This window comes from Corvus hawaiiensis, chromosome 4 (assembly GCF_020740725.1).
Source record: "Corvus hawaiiensis isolate bCorHaw1 chromosome 4, bCorHaw1.pri.cur, whole genome shotgun sequence".
In the NCBI taxonomy this organism is placed as follows: domain Eukaryota; kingdom Metazoa; phylum Chordata; class Aves; order Passeriformes; family Corvidae; genus Corvus; species Corvus hawaiiensis.
The window spans coordinates 32,933,999-32,960,941 of record NC_063216.1 but is presented as its reverse complement, the minus strand read 5'-3'; the positions used below and the strand labels follow the sequence as shown (position 1 = coordinate 32,960,941).

The window sequence follows — 26,943 nt, the reverse complement described above, 5'->3', positions numbered from 1 at the left end:
AGCTGCAACAAATAACATACTTTTTCTTAGTGTAAGCTGTAAGATACCAGTGAATAACATGCAGACTTTTTCCCCTTCTTTCAGATTGCCAAGGGGGATTGCACACAGAGGGGCAACTATTTGCTAATTTTTGGCTGCTAACTAGGCATTCTGAGAAAATACCATTTGAGATTTATATTGGAAGGTCATTTGATAGGTATTTATCCATTGTATTTTTATTCATGGTATTCCAGTTTTTACTATTTAGCATTTCTATTCACAGTAACATTATCTCTCAACTTCTGTCACCTGGGCAATTACTTTGGCTTTTATATTTCAAAGCTGCCACCTTTTGGATCAAAAAAATTCAAATAATTATTATCTAATCAAAGACATTCAACACAAATCTAGAGAAGGTATGGTACATCTTGCAAATTTAACCCATTGTTGTTCCCATCAATAATGTTATTAAGGCGTTCAATTTCCATTAATTCGATAAAAGACTGCATAAAATAAGAGTAATAAACATCTGAAATATGAGATTTCAGTTAAGTCAAGGCAACAAGTGTATATACCCTCAGTTTCATCAGTACTAGCCAGTCTAAAGCAAATACAGTGTATTGCTGCATGGAGATTTTATCCCATGTGCACAATAATTGGGGTTTAATGAGGGACAGCAAAAGATACAGAATAGAACGTGTTCCATGGTGAATAAAACATTTGAAATGTTTAATGTAGTGTTTTAAAGACTACAGAAGCAAATGATTTCGGGATTAAAGTAGCATTTGTATTTCTTGCTTTACTGAAAATATATTTCAATCAGGAGTGGGCTAAGAACAAGACCAGAGACCAGGTGTGAATTTCATTGTGTGACCTTGTATTTTCAATGAACAAAAGCTTTCTGTTAATTTGATCAATTGTGCACATGTGGAATAAAATCATAGTTTAGACAACAGCAGCTTGCTTTGTCTACACTGGGCCTTTACCTTACTTTCAGGAGATTGAAGAATGTATCTTTTGTCCCATATAAAGTCAAGAATACCAAAATTTCTTATAACTGAATTTGCGCTTAGAACCATGTGCAACATAGGCAAAGTTTTTGGATGTGACTTCTGATGCACAGTTCTCAGCTTCTGAAAAATTGTGACAAAAGTGTTTCTGAATATACTAATTTTCAATTTTCTAAAGTCATAATCTGAAGTATTACAATTTTATCTTTTCTAACTCTTTACAACCCAGTTACTAAAATGCAAATGAAAAGCATCCTCAGATATATAGGTATTTTTTTCTAATGTTCCAGATGAACAACACTACGCAAGTGTACATCACTGCTGAACGAGAAAAGAAGGCAGTTTAGGTGTTTAATTATTGTTTTAAATGACTGTTGGGCTAAGGTTGTAAAATTTAAGAAATGCAGCATAAGAAAAATAAAAACAGGGTTTTTATTAACTGCTAGTTCTTTGAAATATGTGCCTGTGCATACTCAAATCTCAGTACACTTAGTGAGAAAGGAATTTTGAGGGAAAAAAATTAGTAAGGAAACCAGTGACTGAAGACTCTATCATAAAGCACATGAATCTGAGGGGTGAACTGAGGTCACCCAGGTACTGTAACTCTGCAGTTCTTTATTTCTGAGCATGTAGAATATTTCACTATAATGAATTACCTTTTTGTGTAATAGGTGTATGCACAAACGTGAGCGCGTGTGTGTGTGAACAGACAAAATACACAGCATGGTGATAAGGCTACATGGGTGTCACCGCTTTTGTCATTGCCAAGGTTAAAACAGTTGCTGGGGTGTTGGCACCATAAACAATATATGGGCATGGCATGCAGGAGAAGGAAAAAAATCACCGACACGTGGCAAAACAAAAGATTTCCGAACTGAAGGACAGGAAATGTAGATATCCAGGAAATTTAGAAGCAGTCAGGCAAACGCTGTACCAGGAATGGCTTGCTTGCATGGCAATTCTGGTACATCATTCTAAACCAGCTTTTAAAAGGTAGCTGTAGTTTTACTAGCAAAATTAAGCTTGTCTCCCTTGTTGAAATTCTAGTTACTTTTGACGGAAAAAAATTTCTCATCTAAATGATGGGGGGCACAGTATGTTGTACAGTACAACTGTTTCTTTACTGGTTTCCTTTAAATGGTTCATCTCCCAGCTGCCGAGTTACTTCATTTAGCTTTATTCTCTTCCCATTACATCCCATTGCAGCACTCTGTCTACTTCCCCATTTTCTCTCCACCAGAGTCAGTACTAATGACCCGTAATGACAGTAACTATCTATTGCCAATAACACCACCATACATCTCCCTCTTGATTTAGGCAAAGGTTGTATGGTGAATGGTTGAAAACAAACAGCTCAGGAGATTGGAAATCTGTACTGAGGAAGAATCCTGTGATCTGACATACATATTGGTACTACATTTATATTTTAGTTGTCCTCTAATAATTTATTCACTCTCCAGAAGTTCTCGAAAATGATTGCTAAAGGATTTGGTATTTTCTCTTCAGTTTCTTAAAACTCTTCATCAAACATCACCTAACCTAGATGATTCAGCTATTCTAATTAACCAAGTATTCTTTTGTCTGTTTGCAGTATGATTACTCTCACTCTTTCTCTTCCTCCAATTTCTCAGTGGTCTTCATTAACACTATACTTGACTAATTATTATATTTTGTTCTTTATGCTAAAACAAAAATGCATTTTATCAGATTCCAACAGTGGTTGTAACTTTCTTAATAGTCCTTTTAGCTATAGCATGTTGATAAAAACTTCTCTGAATATATTCTAGTCACATAGTTAATAACATAGCATTTTCTCCCCTAATTATTTTTCCTTTTTGTATTTTTATTATTTATTATTCTTTCTTCATTTTAGATTGTTTCTATTTTCTGATCAGCATTAATACTTATAACTGCCTCAGCTTTTCTTATATCATCCTGTCTTCCTTCGAAAAGGATAACATGCTCGAGAATCATGTATTTCCAGTTATCTGTTTGTACTCATTAATCTTTGCCTGAAAACTCCTTCAGAGTCCCACCATGCCATTATCTGTAATCAAGCCACTCTGTACTGCTCTGTCCTTTAACTTAGTCAGGGAAGTCTGTCATTGTTTGAAATTAATTGATCTAATGTTCCAGAGTCCATTTAATTGCTTCTTGTTGGACAATGCTGTTCTAAAGAAGTAATACACACAACTATATACTATGTTGCTTTGAGAATTTCTTTCATTCTGTTTGGGTTTTTTTCTTAATTTAATTAAAAATTATTCCCATATGGAATAACTAAGAATAAACTGTAACTTCTTATTACATACAGGACATTAGTTTTAAAACTGTAAATAGAACTAAAAACCGATTGTCCTGTGAATCTTCAGTTTTTCACTCTGAAGAATAAAACCTCTTTGATTTTTTGCTTTTCTTAATCTTAAATTTTCTGTTACTTTTAATGACTTTTGTATCTTGTCAGGTTTTCCATAACTTTCATCAGTTATTGAGAACAGCATCATACATATCACTCTATACACAAACATTTCTAATTCTTGAAGTTTGACCATTGTTCTTTTTGGTCAACAAAATCAGCTGGAAGGTTTTGGCCTTAAATAAATACAGAGCAAGATCATTTTACTAGCATTAAACCTGTTATTCTAGAAGTTATTAAAACATCATGCTTCATTCTGATTATTAGAGTTTTCATCCACTTTATCAAACTAAATTTCAGATGAAATACTTGCTACTAGTTTCTCATAAAATTGCATTTAGTGCCAATAGCCAATTCCTCCAATATGTAGTCTCAAAATACAGCTCATCAGTGTTTGTACATCAAAATGAGGCCACCCTCTGCACTAGGCAGGCTTTTAGCTTAAACACGCTGTTTAACATTAACATTTAACATATTGTTAGAACAGATGGGACTAATTCCCGTCCCCACATATCGTACTCACAGATATGTACCATGAAATGGTTTCACTGTTAGTGGTGACTGTACATGCAATGGCTTTCAGTATCTGGATTTGGCTCTTTGTTCCTAGGGAGGTGTCTTGGGGTGACTTTATGATGTGTATCCCCTATCGCATGCTCTATGCCCGGACATGAATCTGTGCCTTTCTGTGCCTTTAAAACTGGGTCCAAGAGAAAGAAAAAAAGCCCGTGGAATTCCTTTGGCACTGTGTTCAAAAACAGAGGACAGGAGGGTAGGACTGAGCCCAATACATTGCTGTGTACCTTGGACAAGCTCTTTTCTCTAAGTCTGAGCTTAGCAAAGTGGCACATATGCACCAAATGTCACTAACGTGAATGGCAGAGGTGAGTGCAAGGACATTCCACTCAAGATACTGGTACCTGGATTGTTGACCAGGAGTGCAGCCCAAAGTCCTCTCCGCCTTGTAGGTACAACCTTGTGTGGAACAACACTTAAATGAAGATGGCCAAATATTCTAGAACAACCAGAGAAACCCTCACCTAAAGGTTAACTTAGCAGAACTTAGCATACAGGCAGATGGACCCATCCCTGATTATACCTTCAAGATACAATTGCTGAGACAGGTTTAGAAGAAAACATACTCCCTCTGACTCTCAAGGGATTCACCATATCCAGGATGTCTTACTGAAGCCAACAGTCCGTTTGGAGGTGTGTTCCTTATGAATCAACCACTCAAGTGAAATACACAAAAACTTCATCTCTCTGTCAGGCAATCATTACTGCCAAAATTTTCATAAAGTCCTCTGTCCAGTGCAGGACCAGTCCTCAGCCTGCAGTGCTATGTTTTTCACACACACACATTACATATATAGATATATAAACATGAAGCAGATTCCTCTAAATTCCCTTTCCACTGGGGAATGAGCACTGCCTCTCCATTTCTGCATGCACTCACACAGGATGATGCAGACTCGCCAGACACCTCAAGAGAGAAAGACAGTGTAAGCTATTATTTACACATGCAATACTGGGTAGTACATTAATAAGCTCTTCTCTCTCTTGACTAGCTTGAGGAATACCATGACAGAGACATTAACAGGAGCATGTGGAATGGGATTATATGTTAGACCCACTGCTGTTGCAGGATGACAGGCACAATCTTCAGCTCTGGCACCCACCTGAGCTCTAATTTGCAGTTTCTATAGTAAGAATTCCTACTAGGATGAAAAAGAAGACCTTGAAGCCCCAGGGCTGAATGTTCTGAGGGAGGAGAAAAAGCTCTGATAAAAATACTTTGTGTTTTGTTTTCAGTGAACCCTGTATGGATTCTAGCCCAAATTGAACCATCAAAACTTTTGTGTCTACATTACAGCTTCAGGAGATCTAGTACAACAAAACCATCGATACAGCCCAGGCAGTGGTTCAGCTGATCAGATGAATCTACTTTAATTTATCCTCAAATAACTACCCTAATAGTTATTCAGCCACCCAGCTAAATTGCATTCTATGCTCCATTGGCTTTAATGTCTGATTAGGTGCTTCACTTAGTCACCCATAGAAATGAATTTAGAGTCATCTGAGATGCTGCAAATGTATGTTGCTTGGAATCTGACTGAAGCTCCAGACAGGTATGGTTATTTTATATATCCTGTACCATAAAGTCCAAGCCTACACAGATGTCTCAGACATCTCAACTTAAATATGAGGGCAACTGAACTGAGTCCTACTGACCTGTAAATAGACATGTAATTGTCTATATTTGAACTTAAAATCTGCCCCGTTCTTTTCGGGCTAAGGGAAAAGGTGGCCTGCCATCAAGACCCACAGGTGCAAAGGTTACTGAGGTGAAGGAGAGGAAGACTCAGAAGACACCAGAATGACAAAGTCACTTTACTCATGCGAAAAGCCAAGGCTACACTGGTACTGAGAGGAGCTCCACAATTTTAGTGTTAAGTTCTGTAGATCTGCCCTGAAACTAAAAGCAAATCCTGGTTGTGAGGGTGAGGTCCAGGTGAGGGGACTGAAACTCATGGTTCTAGGCATATATTCTAAGATTTTATCAGATGTATAGTAAATCTTAAACCACAGCTTATTCCAGCATCACTGGGACTTATATTCCTTCTACTCTGCCAGAAGTATGGCTTGCTGTATATTACCAACTTATCAACAGCCAGTTTTAAGGTTGCCTTAATTTCTGGGTAAACTACACACAGACAATGCCTTGTAAATCCTCTTAGGGTCCAGATGATGCTTGAGTACCCTGGTGAGTACCAGTGGTAGCCATTATGGGCCTGGAGAGCTCATAGCCTGGATGCTGCAGAGGTTGATCTGCATGTTAGGAGTTGGCTTCCAGAAGTCACTGAAGTCACTGCAGACTAGAACCCTTGTCAAAAATTGGCCTCTTTTTCATCACCTGCCACATGGTTAATCTAAGAAAGGTGCTGGCAGACTGACAGACTCTTTTTTAGCTTTCATCTAACTCAAATCACCAATATCTGTATCTTTGGTCAAAAGATCTGGTGGTCTCCACAACTGCAGGACATGGAGACAATGCACTTAGAGATTTTTCTTAAAGGTGCATTTCTCTCTAAGGAAATAAAATTGCTTCTGTCCTCTATATTTAATCTCAAGAGAGATTAAAGGCAAGAAGCATTACTGTGTATTCCAGAGGAGCAAATCCCAGGAATGACACGTGAGAGAAAAGAGTCTCCAGATAAACTTCACCGAATCAACCTCCAGAACTAGTAACAAAATGAAAGAAATGAAGAAAGAGACAGAGAGGAAGGGAGAAAGAAAAGCCAAAACATAACTCAAAACTATATCCACAGCAGTCAGCAAAGGGGAACTGAGAAGTTAGACCATGCCTTGCAGTGAGAAACCAGGTAAATACTTTTGCAGGTAAATTCACAAGATGAATACAAATACAGAAGATTATTAGAAGGTAAAGAAATGCATATGCAAATAAATGGAAACTCAAGACATCTATATTCAGTTTCTAGACATGTTACTCTGTGTAATTTAAGATTTGTTTCAGCTGCCTAAGCATCAGGACTCTACAGCTGTCTGAGGAGCTGAACTTGAGCTGCTAATCATGAAGGGTCTGGCTGTCTCTGGTCCTCAGCAATATCTGTCAGCCTTGTCTAGATCTCCTGGATTCCCTATGGTATTTCAATTGGTACTAGACACCTATATTTAAGCAACTGACTTGATCTGTTAAACATTCTGTTAGTAGGTATTTTGAGAATTAGTGCCTCTTACATCAAATGTATAAGAGTTTTAAATCCCACCCTGCAGTCACTCCATGCCTCAGTTTCCCAACAGTGAAAAAGAGAGATTTAAAAAAAAAAACCCAAACCACTTATGCAATACTTAGATCATTAGGCAATGGAAGCCACAGAAGTACTTGGAGGGGTAGAGATGCATGTCTTTTTAAAGGAATGAAAGCCTAGGATCTAATGCAAATATTAACTGTTGACAGCGAAGAGTACTTTAGAATGCCAAAGATATGATAAAATGCTTCGTATTTTTCTGTTAACTCATTTTGAATGCTGGTCCCTGTTTCTGTCATAATGTGCTTTATAGATCTTTTTAAGAGACTTTTTTTTCATCAAACTGCAATTGTAAGCGTTAAAACTTCAGAATATCTTAAATTATTAGGACAATCTACAAATAGATAGTCATATGCAGTCCTTAATCAGAACTAGTCCCCACTGGGCAGTGATTTGATTGAACTGTTTTTATCTCTGTGAATCCAGAATGGAGTCTTTGATGAAGTTTCACAGTTGTAGAAAGCTGCATGAGAGCTTTTAGTGACCTTGCATATTTATATATTTACATCTGTTTCTCTGCAAGTCAACTTTTTTTTCTTTTCTCAGCATACTAAGTGATGTAGGCCTGCAAGTCTGCATAAAATTACAGCTTGTCCCAGGGATATCCATTGCACCTACGCATCAAAAAGATTCATAAGTTTTGTTATTGTTTATATCTCATTCATATACTGTGATTTATGACTGATCTAATTGTTTTCTTGCACTTTGGAATTGGTTTACCTGCAAAAGAGCCTTCACATTAAGAAACTGCAGTATCATCTGCATCTTCAAATATAGAGTATCTGCACAAAGTCACTACACATTTTTACATCTGAAGGACACTGCAGCCTATTACACAACAAATGATCAAAGTTAATGATGATTGCATATCCATATACATATTCAAGTGTCATACTACTACAAGCACACGCAAGCCAAGTCTTGGGACTGAATCTGCCCGGGGCCTACTGAATATGATGGAAATGTCACTCCTTCACGACACTGACAGTGGGTAGGAAATGCACTTGCTATGTGCGCAAACACGCTGCAAGTAGAAATAAAGTATTTCATGAAAAAACACTAATTTTTTTAATACTATGTTTCAATGTCTTTTTAAAACATACATATTGATAAAGTACTGAAAAATATTTATACTGTAAAGTTAATGGGAATACAGCTGTTTCTTCCTATAAAGTCCACATACTGCAGGTAAGATAAACAAATCTTCCTAATTCTAACTACAGTCTAGCGAATAACTTTCCTAATGCCCAAGGGAGACTAAACACAAGGAGTTAATTTCCGTGATCTAATGAATGATTAACCATGAAATCTTTTTATCAGAAAACCACCTTTTTATTAAAATGCTAATTTAATTAATAGAATTTTGCTGTTGAGAGTAGTATATATAGGATCTATTTGTTCCCAGATGTATGTTATTCCATGGACATTAATTATAACATTGTGATATTCTCTCTTCTGTTCTGAACAGCTAGTAAGACCTGTACTACTAAATCATACTTAATAGGAGTGTGATGGTTGTTGCTTAGGCAACAGAATGAATAAATGCAGGTCAGAATGTGCTTCCAGAAAAACAAAAGCAGGAATATAGTACAGAATAAATAAGAAATATGTCTTAACTGATTTTTAGCGCATTGAACTATTACATTTCTTCGATGTAAAGTAGCTAACCTATCTGAAACATTTAAGTTAATAAGATTTTAAACTCAAGTTTAATATGTAAACCACTGCAATAAAGGTAAAGCTGTTCTGTCTTATTAAGGAAGGCTACAACATACTAAGTTTGGAATAATCGGAATTTTTCTCTTAGCATAGCAGGTGTTTCTTCTCTCATTTTCCTATATACTTTCTAAGTTTCATTTTCCCTTTAACATTTTGGCTAGGAGGAAAAATAGCTTTAAAAACACTCATTTAAATTTTTCAAGAGAGGCTTTTCTTACATAATGCTAATGTATTCAAAGGAGTGATATAAAAAGAAATCGATGTTTTATTTCCAATAAAATTTAGGAAATATTCAATTTCTGGTACAGACAAAAACTGAAATATGCAAAAGCATGATGAACAGTGAAATCAATACATTGAAAATTATAAAACTACTGAAATTATACATTTTTTTATTACTATACAATTTCCCAGCTCTTTTTTTGTTATTGGATTCATGAGTCTAATACTCCATTCCCATATGCATGCTACCCCAGCCAATATGAAGAGTAATTATGTGTTTTATCTGTAATATATCAGAAAAGGCTTAAAAGGACCAGAAAACACTGGCTAACAGAAGTATGCAGGCAAAACTTAATCCGCCTGATACATTAAAAGTTTGATTTGTATACAGCACAATAAAATCCTGTATGTAATTTGTATGTTTACATAATTACAGTAATAAGAGATGTAGGAAAGTCTTAGAAATTCTTTGAGAACATGGTTCAGGCCCCTCCAGAGCCAGGGTATGACTGAAAAGCCCTCCAGGGCAGTTTATTTTACTTCTCTGGTGCTCCTAATTTACATGTGGTAGGTGTACCCCTCTGCATTTGTTATGCCTCCTACAGCCTCTTGTGAACAATTTCCTTTTGTAACCTCTTTAAGACCAAATGATCACCTACTTATGTAACTAAGGCTACAATATTACAACATATATAAGAATATGCAGCATTTTGGGAAACTGCAGCATGAAACACACTTTTTTTTTTCTTTTTTTCTTCCCCATATTGCTGGGCTGACAGCACAGCTTTGTTTTAAAGAATATTTAAAGGCATAGATTACAATGATTTTTACTGATCTAAGCAAATGATCACATGGCAGCCATGTAAAAACAGCAAGAAACCTCTACACTATTATAATGTGTAAATGGCAGAGATATGTGCCTTAATTTTTTGATCAGTAGCCCAAAGGCAGGTAATGATGTTGGCAAAATAATTTAAAGAGGAAGAACACAACTCAGGTGATGATTTTATAGTCGTAATATTCATGCCATTTCACTTCTGTTTCTTATATGCCAGATACAAGTTATAAAAAGTTAGACTTGTTCCCAGGTATACACGGATACTTAAAATATATTTTAAAGTATGTTTTAAGCCCTGACACTTTTTAAGAAATGCAGTCAGGATTTTTGGAAGAGGCTCAAGTAAGAGGAATACTGAAGCGGGTAGAAAAGTGATTATATAACAGCCTTCCAAGTAAGCTTCTCTCTTTAGTGTCAATATTCATTTCAATGGAAAGTTTGTGCATGACAGGTCTGTTACTTTACACCACATGGTGATACTGTAAATCCTGAACTAACTAAAATTTCATTTCATTCAGATATTCCTGATAAATGCCTAGAGCTAAAATATGAAAATGGAACAATTAATAGGAATTCATTACTTTTTCTCCCAGGGCATAAGTTTCAACAAGTGAATCCCATAGCCTGATTATCTAAGATGCAAAAATATTTAATCGAGACATCCAGAATTACTTGCAGAGAGAACACACTTCATTAAATAATTTTCTGTTATTAAAATACCTCTCAAGGCAAGAATGGCATTGCATGTTCTTTAATTATCATTACAAGTTAATGCTGAAATAAAAGTAAGAATGTGATGCACTGCAGAAAGGGATGTTTGCAGCTTTTTGATACAATGAAAATCCTGCAATGGATTAAAAGAACTGTGCATTTTTCTTCTTTAATCAGAAGATTAATGAGGGAGAGAAAGAACCTTAATATTCAGTTTTTATTTTACCAAATTTCAGGCTAGACTATTTTGTAATGTGTACAGTCTGGAAGTTATAAAAAGACAGTTCATATATTAATTCAGCTACATAGGAAAGTGAAACATGAAACAGATCTTAGTGCAATGCAGAATAGCTCTAAGGTTTTTATGAGCACGTAAGAGACAGACAAAAAAGGCAGCTACAGTGTATATACACAGCTATGCACGGAAGGTTTCTTACCATAAATTGAACATTGTCAAATCCATTAGCCAGCAAGTGGTTTTCATACTGAGGTAGCCCAATATTTTCCAACCATTGTCCCACTGTCTGGACAGGGCATCGGGGTCCTGTAGGAGGGTGAAGAGGGAGGCGTTTAAGCAACGAATAACCATCCACTGGATAATAGCGGTAGTCCTGGGCTGAGAGGTGGCATTGCCACATCGTGTTCCTGGAAAAGTTGGTATCAAACGAGCCCGCCAGCTTGACAGATTAATGTTTTCAGCAAGCAGAAAAGTCAGAAGTAAAACATAGTTTTCAGGGCAGTATATAACGCAAGATCTGATCGCAGCTCTACATTTCCTGGTTATTAATCTTTACTACAGACCAGTACGTCATACAGTAGGGGGGGGGAAAAAAAAAAAGCATATCAAGCTGTCAGCTAAGCTGTTCTCCGTTATATGTGATTGTTGGAATACTCCACAATGAGCAATGCACTGCCAGCAGCAAGAATTCTTTTTATCAAGTACTCCTACACTCATCAGTATGCAGCTCCATGCTTCTTGCTCCCCCTCGCTCGCTCCCCTTCATTACCCAGCCTAGGCTACACCTCGCATTTTCAATAATAGCCATCAGATAAGGCAGATTTTTTTTTGTCTGCAAGCTGTAAGCCTGCTGCTGCTGCTTCCTCCTACACACCCATCCAAGCGTCAATCTTGAATGATGAGAGCAGTCAAAACAAATGCAGAAAATAGCAAGATTCAAAAGCAACCTAGAGCACTTAAATCTGAATAGAATCTTCATAGCAGTTATGCTTTACATATCTATTTGTTGTAGATTTTTACATTTCACAAGACATTAAGGCATGCAATACTTAAAGCATAGCCCATGGCATGATTAACTATGCCTTCCCTTTTCCTCTTTTAATGTATGGTAAGTAGTGGTCCACATCTCTGCTTATATAATGGCAAAACCCTTTAATGAATCAATAATGAATATATTTCACAGTTTCTCTCGTGTAGTACAGCAAAAGACATAAAAGGCACAACAATTTGAGTCAAAGTAATTAGATTATCTGCATGATTTCTTGAACCGTAAAATATTATAAGACGCAAGAAAACCTTCATGCCAACATATAATAATTCATCTTGAAAAGGCCACCATTTCAAATGAATAATTAAAAGAATGAAATTGTAAGTTTATATCCTTTCCCACAAAAATGTGAATGATAGCAAGTAGACATATAAGATTCACATGATTTCTAGAGAGGATTTAAATTTTATCAACTATAACTGGGGAAAAAAAAGATCATGAATTTTAAACGAGTGGAAAATTCATTTTCTGCATAAGAAACCAAATACCTCATGATGTGTTTTCTATCTACATTCCATCTTTGAGACAGTTTCTCTTGAGATGGAAATATTTTATTCCTTTGTTCTGAAAGGAATGTTTACTAAACTTTTGTTTTTCATAACTGTGTGAAAGGACTCAGCAAAAAAAGGCAGGAAATAGGTATATTCAGGGTGCAATTCTAGAAGGAATCCTGTCAGCGGTGCTTCATTTATTGAACATATTAATTACTTTTTTTGTTTGTCTTATCCATTGTGAATCTCAAGCAATGACCATCTCTAAGGAGGAATTTAATTCCAGGCATGAGGAAATGATAGATATTTATTTGTCAAGGGGATAATATGGGACTGATGGTACTATGGTAGACAATTGTTTCATAGAAATCCAAACCTACAGTCTGACCAACACATTATATTACAAAGTCTCTGCAAGTACCACACAGAAGGTCCCTGAGCAGTCACAGAACAGATTCTAAATATAGCTGAATATTTAGAATTAACAGTATTTTAAGAGTTTCAACTCTAATCTGACTAGTCCTTGGACTAAAACTGGATGACCTTTCACTCTGATACTGATGCTTGGATTTGTGAAACATCTCATGCAAACCGAAGTCCATAATGATTTTTTCTAGCATAATTTTCATTGAGCCATAGAAGACCTTTCATGAGGTTGGAAAGTTGCCTAAGGTCTCTTATAACACCTTCTGTTATTCCAGGTATTCTTACTGACTTGATAAATTTACTACACAAAGTATGAAAGGTTCATTAGGTCTTTAAAAAGAATACTGAACATTCATCAGGCGCTGGTAAATGTGCTGTTGCTGACGAAACTTTTAGGAGTTTTCTAATTGCTAAATGTACTTCAAATAAATGACTGGATGATTAATTTCTTCTTGGAGAAAGTAGGTATACCAAATTGATAGGAAATCCAGGACTCATGGAGATACAAAGGCATTTGTTCACACATGTCTGGAAATCATCCCTATTTTGCAAAGTTTTCTCTACTATGAATCAATATCTTTGTATATAGACAGATCATAATCCCTTCAGGACTGTGCCCAGTCAGCAGCATGAAGAAGGGTAGGCTATATTGAGTTGAAATATAGGGGACTTCCCATGAGAAGGAAAATTCAAAAGACTGGGCAAGATCTTCAGGGGCAAACTGAGAACAAAGTTATCTTAAAATGAGAGTTATATCCTTTCTGAATTTTTCTTAGTTGACTGAGAATTAATAAACTTCTTTGAAAAGGATTCCTGATTTTGTCGTCCCCTTTCCCCTGTAAGCAGAAAAATTGATATCAGAAAGAGATCTAGTGAAGCATAATCCCTTTGAATGGGTTATGCATGACTGGCTCCGCTATTTCCTATAAATGCGGAGACACAAATATCTCTGCATTGTGTTCCCCAATACCAAGAATTTTCTGCCCACAAAAAGGCACACACAACCATCAATATACTAGTTTCATGGTCAAACTGCTTCTTCCTTACCTTACTATAAACGGCATGGAAGCTATGCTGCCAGTGATGAGGAGTGCTTGGCTCAATGCCTAGCAACAGTGTAGGCAAAATTCAGTTGCTGAGTGGCTCCCCAGACACATTTCCTCATGTAGCTGTTGGTACTGTGTCTAACTATCTCCATGGCTCCGGCACTGGATGATTATAGCACTGCTGGTCTCACTGTGCACTCCTCCAACTCTGTCCTTTGCCAGTATAACTACACGTCTGAACCCATCAACACAACATAAGGTTGCTCAGCAAGGGGAAAGAAAATGAGAAACAGTCAGCTTGCTGTCTAGTCCTCATCCCTGACTATTGTCTCATTGCTAAAGTATCCTGTTATCTACAAGTCTTCTTCCCTCCTTCTCCCACCAAAGGTTGTAGCAAGGCAAAGGCAAAGGCAGGTACAGAACAGAGCCAGGAACTTGCAGCTCTTTAAGAGATCAGTTCAGGTGTCTTACCTCAGCAGGGTGCTTGGGCAGTTTTTCTGAGCCAGTGCAATGGGAACCTGGAGCAGATGTTCCTGCTTTGAGACTAAAAGGCTATCTCTTGATTTTTTTAAGTCTATGACTCAGTGCCAGCCCCACCAGTGTGCTGCTGCAGGCAGTGCCTACACTTTGCCTGTGCCTACAGCTGGTGCTGACATTGAAAAACACCATGCAGACTGTATGAGATGGTCTCACCTCAACATATTTACACACTACCATGCTTTCCTGTCATTTCAAAAGACATAAATTCCATGATAATCCTTCTGTGATACCACAATCAGAAAAGATGTACCCATTCCTACATGGGAAAACTGACACATAGGTCTCTTACAGAGATAGCAGTACTTGGCTCTTTCTTCTCCAAGGCAACAGAAGAAGCACACTGAAGTGATGTCTGCAAGAAAGATGCCATCTGGTATGCTATACGATAATTTCTACAAGACATCTTGTTCCCAATGGGATTCAGAATATGTTTATTGTGGGGTTTGGAACTGACTGAATCTGTGATATCAGAGGGCACATGATTTCAAACATATTGTAAGGCAGATCTGCTCTAAATGCTAAGAAATTTAAGGTCCTCTCAATTTTATTTCTTTTACTGTTAACAATATGAATTTTTCTTGATTTTTTTTCATTTGTTTTTTTGACTGAGGAGGAGGAGAAGAAACTGCTGTGATTATTTGTAGAGGAGGTGTTCCCCCAGTCATTATGAATAGACTACTTTAAACAATTCTTTTTTGGTACCTAAATACCTGTTAAACATTGATAAACACTTCTGATGTAAAGAAATCAAAAAGTGGAGGATTTTAGTAGCAACTAGTACTGGCCAAAAAATTTCTGAGCAGAGAATATGAAAGAACGAATCATTTAGGTAAGCTGGCAGCCAGTTTAGCAAAGCTGGAGAAGAAATTGATGCTAGAGTAAGCACTAAAAAGTTGGTTTTTTTTTTAATTAAAGCTTTCAGCCTTGTCCAAAGCTAAATGGGATAAATCTTTTCTCTTTATATTTATGAATTCAGGCAGATAAAAAAGTTACCTGTCTGCATTGTGACAGAACTTGTGCATCAGCAGTTAGCACGGCAGGGTGTTCTAGTGAATAAACTAACCTAATGCATGTATTCCTGAGAGGAGATAAGGATAGCTAGGAATAGGATGTTGTATGAGAAAAACTATGCCTAACATCCAGAAGACCACTATAAATAAATTTTATTATGGGAGAAGCATACTAGGTTCCAAGAAGTGTATGCAAGATTCTGGTTTATCTTACACATTTCGGTTATACTATAAGGCAACTCCAAAGGCTTAGAGATTTTAAATGATCTTTTTCATAAAACTCTGAAAAAAATGGATGCCTTACATAAAATCTGTAACTTCTGTCAGCAGCCTGGCTCTTTGGGTGATGATGGCACTGTGGATGATAATATTTGGTGATGCTGAATATTTCTCTGAAAGTGCTTTTAGAGACATTTTTCATGGCATATAAAACAAAACAAAATCAACAGGGACAGCTTGAATTTAAGTAACACTATCTAGCATCTGTGATCTAAAGGTTACATTCCATTGCTTATGTGTAGCTCAGAACTCACAAAAATAGCTCTCAGATCACAGCTAATCAAGCTAATGGAAAAACCCTCAGCGACTAGGAAAAACCATCCTCACAGCTCCTTTCTGATTTTTATACCCCTATTGATTATAACTCTACATTACCACTATGTAAGTACATATTACCATTATGTAAGTACTGTATCTATAATAACTATTATATCAAAGTCAACAAAGAAAATTCATTTTACTTGACAGATGATTTGTCAGCATTGACCTATACTTTGTGAACTGTACCGGCCCTTCTACGAGTTTGCATTTCTGACTGTTGATGTACTATTTACCCAGAAAGAGCTCAGTCAAAGCACTCCACTATATCATGAAACATGCATTTGTCACAGACATTTCAAAGTTAGAATATTTTTCATGTTCAGTTGATTGCTTTGACAACTTTAATTTAGCCTCCTTCAGAACACATGCTGTTCAGTCAATGAGGAGCAGATCTCACTGGAAAATTAAAATACCTGTTTTCTAGAGCACAGCCACTGGACTAGGACGATATTTTATTTTAAATTAATAGATTTGGAGGGTAATATTTTAAAGACATTGGGACAATCAAACTATATTATATAGCATTGCAACACTCATGACTTCAGTCAGGTGTATATCCTTGGCTTACAGAACAGAAATACAAGATGCATACTACTGAATCACAAGAATTAGTTAAGAACAGATGGATTTTTCACTGCAATACCACAGGATCAACTGCATTGGATCAGAACACAGCTTTATCTAGATCATCAATCATCAGCTTTGATCACAGTGACTACTATTAGATGATTACAGAAGAGCATAAGATGGACATCCAGTGATCCTTTCCTAGCATTTTCCAGCAATTTGCAGCTAAATATCTTTCTGAAAGAGAAAGTGCCTTATGCTTAATTGTAATTTATGTATTTTTTTGACAGTTTGGTGGTTGATGAAATATGGTCTAAGAAAGAGTCATCCTTATTCTGACTTCAATGGAAGTTAATAATATTTTCTGAAAAAAGGAGTTACTGTCTCAGAGCAGTTTCTGTCCTTGTCTTGGGAAGTTTTACGGGATAATAGTAACACTACACTCACCACCTATGAGTAATCATTTTCACTGCTTTCGTCTAGTAAGAAAAAAAACCCTTGAAAATTTACATGACACCATGACCAATCAAAATATTTTACTTAATTCAGTAAAAATTTTAGACTACTGTTAAAAGCTAGTACACTGAGTGCATATATATGAAAGACGTATACTGCATAGTCTTTCTAAAAATACTAAGGAAGCTCAACCCTTTATACTATAATTCCTGGCACCATAAATCCAAATTTATGTAATTTCATATTTGAGCAAATCTTTTTTCAGCTCTGTGCTAAGCAACACTGGACTAGCAAACAAGCAGAACTAGGTAACAGAGAACTATTTGAAGAAAGTGCTCAAAAAAAACGGTATCTGCACAGAGATATCTTAAGAAGTTAATACAGTTGTTAAATAAGTGGTAACCTTGATTTCATAAATTTGGTAACTGCTGCAAGGTCCTGTGAAGAGCTGTGGAAACAAGAAGCACATACCGGCACATATCTTTGAAATTCGGAATAGTGAAATTATACTTGATGGAAGATTGAAGATTTCTCCTGGCATTATTTTATAAAGCAGATTCAACGTGAGACAGTGTGGCACTTCTTTTTCTGTTTGAACCCTAGCTGGGTTCAGAGGCTCCCTTGCCCCCAGTGCACCAGCTTTTGGAGAGAATTCCTCTTTTGAACAGCTGATCAGGTGAATTCCCTTCTCTCCTTCCTGTTCTTTATAACTTTGTTTTAGAATTCATTTTCTATGCTCCCTATTTATCTCACTTCTTCTTATTCTCCTTGTAAATGATGGTCATTTTCTCTTTTGTCATCATTCACCTCCAGCTACTACAATTTGTTTTTCTGTTTCACATCAGTCTTTTTCCTTTTTCTAACCTTCTTCTCCCACTTTCCCTTTCAAATCTTTTAAAACAGGTAAAAAAAAAAAAGTTCATTTAAAAATGAAATTACTTATCTAAGATTAAATTACCCCCTGAGATTTCTTTAGAGTTGGATTTGGTATTTGAGGTAATACTAACTTAACTTCAGTGGTCAGCGGAGCGTGTTACCATCACCTGGCTCTGTCCACTGGGTGCAGATAGCTCCCTGCTTTTTAGGGAGCAACCATCCCTCTCAGCTTCCTGACAAAAAGTCAGGTTCTCAACAGGAACTTGCCTTATTACACAAAAACTCTATAACCACCTTCTGTAATATTTATCCCCTGCTAACACAGGCTCTGCAGCACCACAAGAAAACTGCAGCATCTTTCAATGAATAATAAAGACGTTGCTTGAGTGGGTGGCATGCTGGCACAGCTCTGGCAACTCACTGGACTGTTTGCATATGGATGAGCTTACATAAACCCAGTTCGACCTGTCTGTGAGCTCCCTCATGCCAACAGCTCACTCTCCCACCTCTGGAGCCTAGGGTCTTGCTTCAAGAAGCTGCGCTGATGCTTACAGCAGTGCAAATACCTCTCATGGCACTGTACTTAGTCCTGCACGGCTTTTTGTTTTAGAAATTGGAATGATACAAACACAACTCTTCAGACAAGCTTCATAAAATGTTCTCCAAGAATCATTCCCCACCTAGTTCATTTGTCAAGGCTAAAGGAACTCAGATTGAGCTCAAGCAATCCTACAGGTACATGTCACCTGAAAATGCACTCATCAGACTAGTTCCACTAATGTTTCATAATTATTATTGCATGTTAATGATTATTTCCTATACTATAAAGCAGATCAAAACTTGAACTGGTTTAATAAGCAAACCCAACACCTACATTTAGTCTCTTACATTCTTGTCTAGAGCTGTTTAGCCACATTTCTTGCCACTTGTTTCAAAAATTTCATGAACATGGATTTTCTTCTTGCATAAATTTGAGAAGAATGGCTGGTCTCTATATAAATGCCATATTGATATGCAAATAGGGGGATTTGTGTACTGACATGATAATATATTCTTTAGAATTATGCTCTATGAAACACTTCAAATAGCCTACCAGAAAACAAAAGTAGCACAAAGTAACTGAGATAGGCCATCATACTCTGTAAATAGAAAAGCAAACAGCAGAGTTTGTAAGAAATATTTATCTAAACTCATGCATGAAGTGCAAGTGTTGTCAATGAATAATAAATACACTCTATAAATAGCTTCTGGAACAATTCACCACTTTAGACTAAATGCTAGTTTTAGCACTTAATGGAAATTCTTATTAGCAATCAATAATTTAACCTCAGCCATTCTCAGAATTGTCATTATGCAATAACCTAAAATAAAGAGCTAAAGGCAGCAATGGATAAAAGTAGAAAAACAGTTTTGTAAAATTCTTGGTATCATTAGTTATGATGCAGGGCTGGTAAGTAAGCAAATAATTTTTGAAGGATGTGAAGGCATTCAAATGCAGTACCTTCCTGAACACAGGGCAATGAAACAAGAAAATACTGACCCCAGCATTACAATCGCGAACTCAGGTTAGCAGTCTGGGTGAGAAAGTAAATGAATTCACTTTAATAAGTTCAATATTCTGAATTACTTCATTTGCTCTAGGTGGAATGAAATCTAGAAACAATTTGGTGTGCTGTAAATTCTATAACAAGCCAAAAATTTTTCAACTAGAATGTGATGTTCTTGTGATTATTTGAAATGTGATTACTAGAAATATGAATCCAAGGATTCATATCTATTTAAATCCAAGGACTACTAGAAGGAAACATGAGTGAATCAGCTGAACTTTCAAGAAACTGTTATTAATACAGTTTTAGTAGACTTAGAGCTCTATATTATTTATGAAAGATAAACTTCACCATAGTCTCACTTGCCTCAACATCTCCAACCCTAACATATTTGTAAGGGTAACACTCCTATCACCTCATACAAAACACCACCAGAGATACTGAACAAAATTTTAGAGATTTGCCCTTAGCAATCATGTATGAAAATAATAAACTGATTACTAAAGGCAAATCTGTAAAATCTATTTTAGAAGTTAGGAATATTCTGTTGCCTTTAAAGTATTTCCTGGCCACAGGCTGTAAAAGCCTCATTTTTCATCAGATATTTTTAATTCCATTGATGTGCTAATTCCTATTCTGCATACATTTTTTCAACCTGGTATTAAATTCGATTCTGCTTTAGAAATAAACGCTGTTTAATTTAGTCAAATAAATTGAATAAAAATATTAACATGCATGTGTGTAAGTGGCTACACAGTTGCAAGGTTCAGACTAAAAAGCAAGGAAAAAGCTGAATCTAAGGATATGATTTCTAAAACTTTCAAGTAATCTGATAATTCTTTTCACGTCATTTATCATGGTTTGAAAAAAATCTCTCTTATCCTCTGGAATTACAGTAGGATGATTACTAGAGCATTATAGAATGAGGGCATCATTGGTTTGCTCATTTTTAGGCACTCTGGAAAAGCACTCTGGCATTAACTTTGTGAAAACCAACCAAACTGTCCTTGTGGAGAAGACACAGATTATTAGGACTTCCCTCATACTGTTGTGGTTCGGTGGAGAAACAGACAAGACCTCAGTCTTACTGGAAATAACTTTGAAAATGTTTTAGTCCATTTTTTTTCCAAGTTCTGAAATCTGCAATCTTCCTTTGTCGATCCTTTTATCTCTTATCTAGATGGGCAAAGCTCAGACATATATTCAACCCCATGGAGGAAAAAGATACATTCTATACAGCTCGGTGATTTCAGGAACTGGTCTGGCAGAGGAGAGAATTGACCAGGAAGAGCAGATTGCAGCATTAACATCATCCTCAAAAATGTTTTTAAATCCACTTTAAGTAAGGGACCCATTTATTACCAATAGAACCCAGGACATAATGTGAGCAATATTATTTTTAAGCAACTTTCACAACCAATTTATTTGACATCTAACACGATTTGTTTTTATCAGTGTGATTTTGTAAGGTTAGGCCATAGGCAGGTATATCCAAACTTTTAAAGTTAGAATAACTTTTATTCACTTAATTTGGATTTTCTGTAGAGTAACATATACAGTTTTTCTAAGCACTGTCCCTGAACATGCTTAAACATCATGCTACTGAACTCTCCATTTTACTATTATTTGTCAGTATTTTTGAGCTTCATGGCCTTGGAAGTAACGGAAAATCTGATTTTCTGAATTTTGCATTCTGTGTATTCATACCATTCTACACTCTGTCTCAAAACAAATATTAGAGGTGTTTATGAGTACAATATAGGTCAATATCACGACATAGTCACTTATTACCATACACAGCTTCTTTAAAACTCAGTATCTCTCACTTCTTCTAAAGGAAATTATATAATGTGAGAATATTTTTAAAATACTGAAACAAGGCTTTAATAACAGTGGTAAGTACACTATTTGAATTTTCATAGATTTCAGTAGCATTCAAATTGTACATAAATTGCTCATGTCTGTGGTCACAAAGACTTCTTTTTAAACCATATTTAACAGTAGAATGTATGGATCAGCTATTAGTTTAAGAACAAAATAAAAGAAGAGATGGCAGGGATTCAGTATGCATTACTCCTCTTTCTGAGAAGAAGTATTTCTAGAAAATAGAAAATAAGTACCTTTAGATCTGACAAAATTTTCCCAAGAAGAATACATTACTTGTATTCTGTGAGGGGGGGAAAAAAAAAGTTTGGTTGCTCAGAAATAACAGTACTGCAGACCAGACTGCTGAGGTTTTTAGTTATTATTTTTTAAAAAGGAGAAAATATCACTATTGAAACAGCGCCTTAATTTCCTATGCTGTTTCAATAAAACATTGCATCTGGTGTGGGGAAATACTGCTGAAAAGTCTCAGCATGTTAAGTCAGTCAAAATTACACATCAATCCTCCAATTGAAGGCTCCTTTTGTCAAGCAGTTCTGCTGCAGACCAGGCCTGACAACCACAAGTAGACTACACCAAAATTGACAAGAATTAAGCCACACATTTACTCTCTAATGGATGCCAATATTTATGACATTATAGTTCCATTTTCCTAAGTTTCCTTGTTTGCTATTAATATTCTCTATTGCTTCTAGAAGACGTATGCCAGAAATCATTTATCCAAATCTGTGAATATAATGACTGAATTGCTTTGCAACAGTTTTGGAAAAAGAAGCCTAACACTGAAAAGCATGGACAGAGATAAAAGGTAAATGTTGACTGGCACTTATAGAGAGAGTGAATTTTTAAAAAGAAAATGTATCAGAGTTAAAGACTACTTTGGTAAATATGGTCTGATGACGTACATTTTTACTCTATTTTCTGTTTAGCCTGAGTCTTCCTTTGTAGTATGATGTCTCAAACAAAATCGGTATATGAAGAACATAGAGCTGAATATTACATTTATGACACTACAGGGTAAAATTGCTAATATAATAGGAATACTTGAGTATAAGAAAATAAAATAAATGCCTGCAGCTTTTTGCATCCAACTCCCATTGCATTTATTATAAAACATAGCTAAAAGCTCTACAATTATCTTGCAGTTTGCCCAGTTTCTGTAAGGTTTGTTTTGGGATTCAATGAATCATTAAAACAGATGCATTTTTATCTCTTGTTTAGGTTTTTATAATGTAGAAGTCAAAAAAAAATTAACCCAATTATATGTGATAACTTCTGTAGAATTTATATCATCTTTAGGTAAGTTCAGTGACAGGCAATACATTAGGACTATCATGTTCTCAGTAAATAAATGTTAAAAATACTTCCTCATATTTTATAGCTATATGTCTTCTGTTCTCCACTATTTTATAATCTAGATGATTGCATACACTTAAATTACAATTCAGATAATTTGAAATGAAGATAATAGTAATAGAAATAGGAAGATTGGTACAAATAATGCAAGGACAAAAATGCATATGTGAAAGCACCAGAAGAGACAGTGCCTCAAAGAGTTAAAGGCATGGTCTGTACTGATAATCAAGGACACTGCTGGCAATGGTGAAACACTAGGGAATATGTTCCTGTCAAGAGGAGGAGTGTGCTCTGATAAAACAACAGCTCAGACAATTTATCAGCAGAAGACCCTGCACTACAGCAACAACATTATGGCACATGCATGTGATATTCATCTTTTTGCTACTTCAAAAACATGACCTAAAATATCTGAGAAAAGGAAGCAAAAACAATGAGTGCCACTGAAGAAAATTTTGGACCATACCACTGCAAAGGTTTAGTTCTAAAGGTCTATGAAAAACTAACTTGCTTTTCCTAATCAAAAGGAACCCAACAGCTACAGTAAGAATGCAATAGTCAGCCTACCACAACACACATAATTGACAATGGACAGGCAACTTGGCCACGCACACATGCACACCGCGGTGCTTTTGGGTACTGAGTGTGACAGGCTCCATACGAGAATCTGACTGACTGGAAACAGTTTTACCTCAAAGAAGAATCCTTTTTGCCCTCCGTAGCATCACATACTGACTTTGGTTATGCAAATCCCCCCAGCTGTTCTGCCATTGCAAATTAAAATTCCACATTCACATTCCAGTTGTTAATAAGATGCAAGGAAGGGCAGAACTAAACACAAATGTGTGTCTCTTTTTCTTAAAGTGTGGTCTTATAATTGTTGCTAAAGAGTTCAAAGACTAGCAGCTTAATAATTTCAGACTACATATGCATTTCCTATTGAGGAGGCATCAGACAGCACTGGGAGCAGACACCAGCTGCTGGAGCTGCCTCATCTCATCCGGTCCCTCTGCTACCAGCTACACAGTCAGGTTCCCTCTGTCTTTACTTTTTTGCTGTCTGTGATGCCACAGGTACTTTGGTCTTTTTGTACAGCATATCAGCTTCAAAAGGAAGCTGGGAGGAAAGAGATGTTATCCTTATTTTACAGTCTGGTTGTTGTGGTAGGCTATTGCAAAATTATAGTTATGTGTTCAAAACTGTAAGCTTAAGAGACATCCCATTTTGTGAGAAGTTGCATGGCTCATTTTACTAAATTCTATTAAGTCCACTTTATCAAAGCTCTTAGTTTAACCAAAAAGTACATTTAAAAAGGACAAGGTAAATGCTGGAAAACAGGGATGAAATGACAATAAAAATATATACTTTTAAGTCTATAATGTACCACTGTGAAATCTGCCTTATGCCAACATGCCTACACATATCCAATTAAAATTCTGCCTTAATTAAGTACTTATATTTTATCAGTTTTCAGCTCTTTGAGGAGGGAGGATATTAACAGCTTTGGAGGAAAACCACTTTGCCAAAACTGCAGCCATATGGCAGCAAATAGAAAAGGGCCAGCCAAACAAGTCTTCATTTGTTAAAAGTTTGACTTACATACTATAGCTATATATTAGCTTTTATAGGCAGAACCACACCAGGAATGATGAAGGCTTCATGTCTGAGCAGTGGCAGTGGAGCAGATGGAAGGAAGAGAGGAAACCAAGCATGTAGCTTCAGGCAGTCAAGAGTTTTGCCCAATTTCAATTATATTACAGCTGTGCAGGGCACAACACAAACCCTTACACTTCTCATTCAGCTTTTTTGGCTGTAGCCCCACCTGATTCCATCTTTTCCTAAGCTGCTGAAGTCACGTCTACTTCAATTTCCAAATCTTTGTGCTCAAAGTCACTTCACTCACTAATCTGAAATGTAAGATTTCTTAACATTTTCCCCATACTGCAAAGGAGAAATCATCAATAATAGCCTTGGTCATACCAGTAGAGAAGGTAAATAAACAAAGAAAATAGCTTTTGTATCATGACTGTCTGCAACTTTCATCCTGAAATGGAAGATTTGAGAAAGAACACTACAAAATATATTCTAATACAGTGCTCTGTGACCTACTGTCAGTCCCTGGCACTACATGACATTGAAACACAAATATATAGTGGGCACATCGAGAAGGAATAAGGTCTCATTTGTGCAAAAGCTTGACATAAAGTGGAGTTGTAGAATTCATTCTGAATACAGCACAATGTAGTGCAGTCCTGCTTTCAAATGAGATACAGCTAGTGCAGTCAACTCAGGCACAGCCTTCAGGGATCCAGCGTCCTTCTGTTTTCAAAGCAGCCCTAAAAGAGCCAACTCATGAGTCTCTCTGAAGCTTTAGACATGAGGATACACACCGCTAAGTAAATATTCCACAAGATTTGCTAGCTCCCTTGAAAATCTTTTTTTTTCATGGAGTGTGATTCTGTTTCATATATCTCTTCCAGTAAAAAGCAGCATTAATCTTTGAAAGGTAATCTCTCAGGTTGTGTCAGTGAGCAAGGTTTGTAGCCTTGACATTGATATTAAGACATAGATGCTGCATGTGGTGCTAGGATTATCTCCAAGCACAGGAAAAGGCACTGGTCTCACAAAAGGGCAACAAAAAACCCTGTAAAATACAAACTTGCTAAATGCAATAAGAACTTTGCTTATTTCAGCTGTAAGAAAAAGTCTTGTTCAGTATATTACAATTCAAACTAAAATTTTAGATCAAGAAAATTAAGTTAATTCAGTAAACTCTAGCCTGTCTGCCTCTAGGTGGAACAATGATAGCATTCAAGGGTAGGTACAGGCCCAGCTGACGAAAAATATCCTGACTTGTATACACACAGCAACTGTTTAGTGCATTTATGGATAGCACCCAAAATAGAATTTATGATTAGTAGAATTATAAAGCTGTAAATCACCCTCTGTGTGCTAGAATATATTTGACAGAAGTGGCTCTCTCAAAAGCCTCGCACAAACCTAAAATGATTGTTGACTATTTGGATGTGGAATGACTTTCAACAATTATTTTCTTAGTCATTATATTAATTGGTCTGATTTGACAAACAATTCTAGCTTTAATCATGATGATGATATGATATCCATTACCCATGTTAGTTTGGGTTTTTTTGAAGTAGATTATTTTTTGATTATTCCCTTCCAAGTGGTTTGCAAATACAAGTAAACTCTGAGTCACGCACCTGCAAACAGCTACCAAGCTCCAGCTAACACAGAATTACTGCTAGGTATGTCTTGAAAGACTTCTTATTGTTGAAAAAATTTTTTTTTATAATTAGGCAAAGAAAATACAAAATTGTAGTGTTTCTTCTTTTTACTTTATAGATAGGTTCCTTCTAAATCCTGTTATCACAGTAGTCACAGAATCATTACAAAATAGACTCAAAGGGGCATAACCCAGCGACCTACTCCACTCTGACTCAAGCCAAGGTCAGTTACATCCCAAGCGTTATTCCTTCTCAGTCTGGCAAATATTCAAAAGCATTGAAGATGCTGCTGAACGTAACCAAAGTTATAATCTTCCTAATAATCTATTTGGATGCTTCACTATATCACCTTTATAATTTTGTCCTGAGGAAAAGAGGGAGATTAATATTAGGTAGTTTTAGACAGCTGCATCTGAGGAGGTCCTCTAAGGCACTCCCAGTGCCATTTTGCATGCTTCAGAGATTTAGACATGATGAACAATAACAAAAAAGCGTCTGCTTATCTAACTCGGCATTAGTGGCTCAGATGTGCTCAATGCAGTCCACACTCCAGAACTCTGAATTTAGACATTATGAATGAGATTAATCTGTCTGACCTACCATGTACATCTGTCTGACCTACCATTATTTCTATCAAGCTCATGCTTTCTTAATTCGTTTGCAAGGAAAACACGAGACGTCAAAACCCTAAATGATGTCCAAATACTGGACCCCTACTGTTTTTCCCTTGCCTACAAAATTTCATATTCACTCCTAGAAGGGAATTGGATAGCTTTAATAGGTTTGCTCTTGGCAAATCCATGTTGTTTATTACTTATCTCTTTGTTATTCTCTAGCTACTTAAAGTACTATATCTGTTCATTGACTTGCCTATTAAGTGAAAATAAT

At 36.3% G+C, this 26,943-nt stretch overlaps 1 protein-coding gene across 8 annotated transcripts in view; it reads right to left on the bottom strand.

Annotated features, from left to right (window-relative positions):
• ANKS1B (ankyrin repeat and sterile alpha motif domain containing 1B) overlaps positions 1-26,943 on the bottom strand; it is a 413,919-nt gene that overhangs the window by 183,203 nt on the left and 203,773 nt on the right. For all 8 annotated transcript variants that reach the window (XM_048302483.1, XM_048302485.1, XM_048302479.1 and 5 more), the window contains exon 15: positions 11,163-11,269. In XM_048302483.1, coding sequence (XP_048158440.1) covers positions 11,163-11,269 — 107 coding nt within the window. The remainder of the gene's footprint in view (positions 1-11,162; positions 11,270-26,943) is intronic.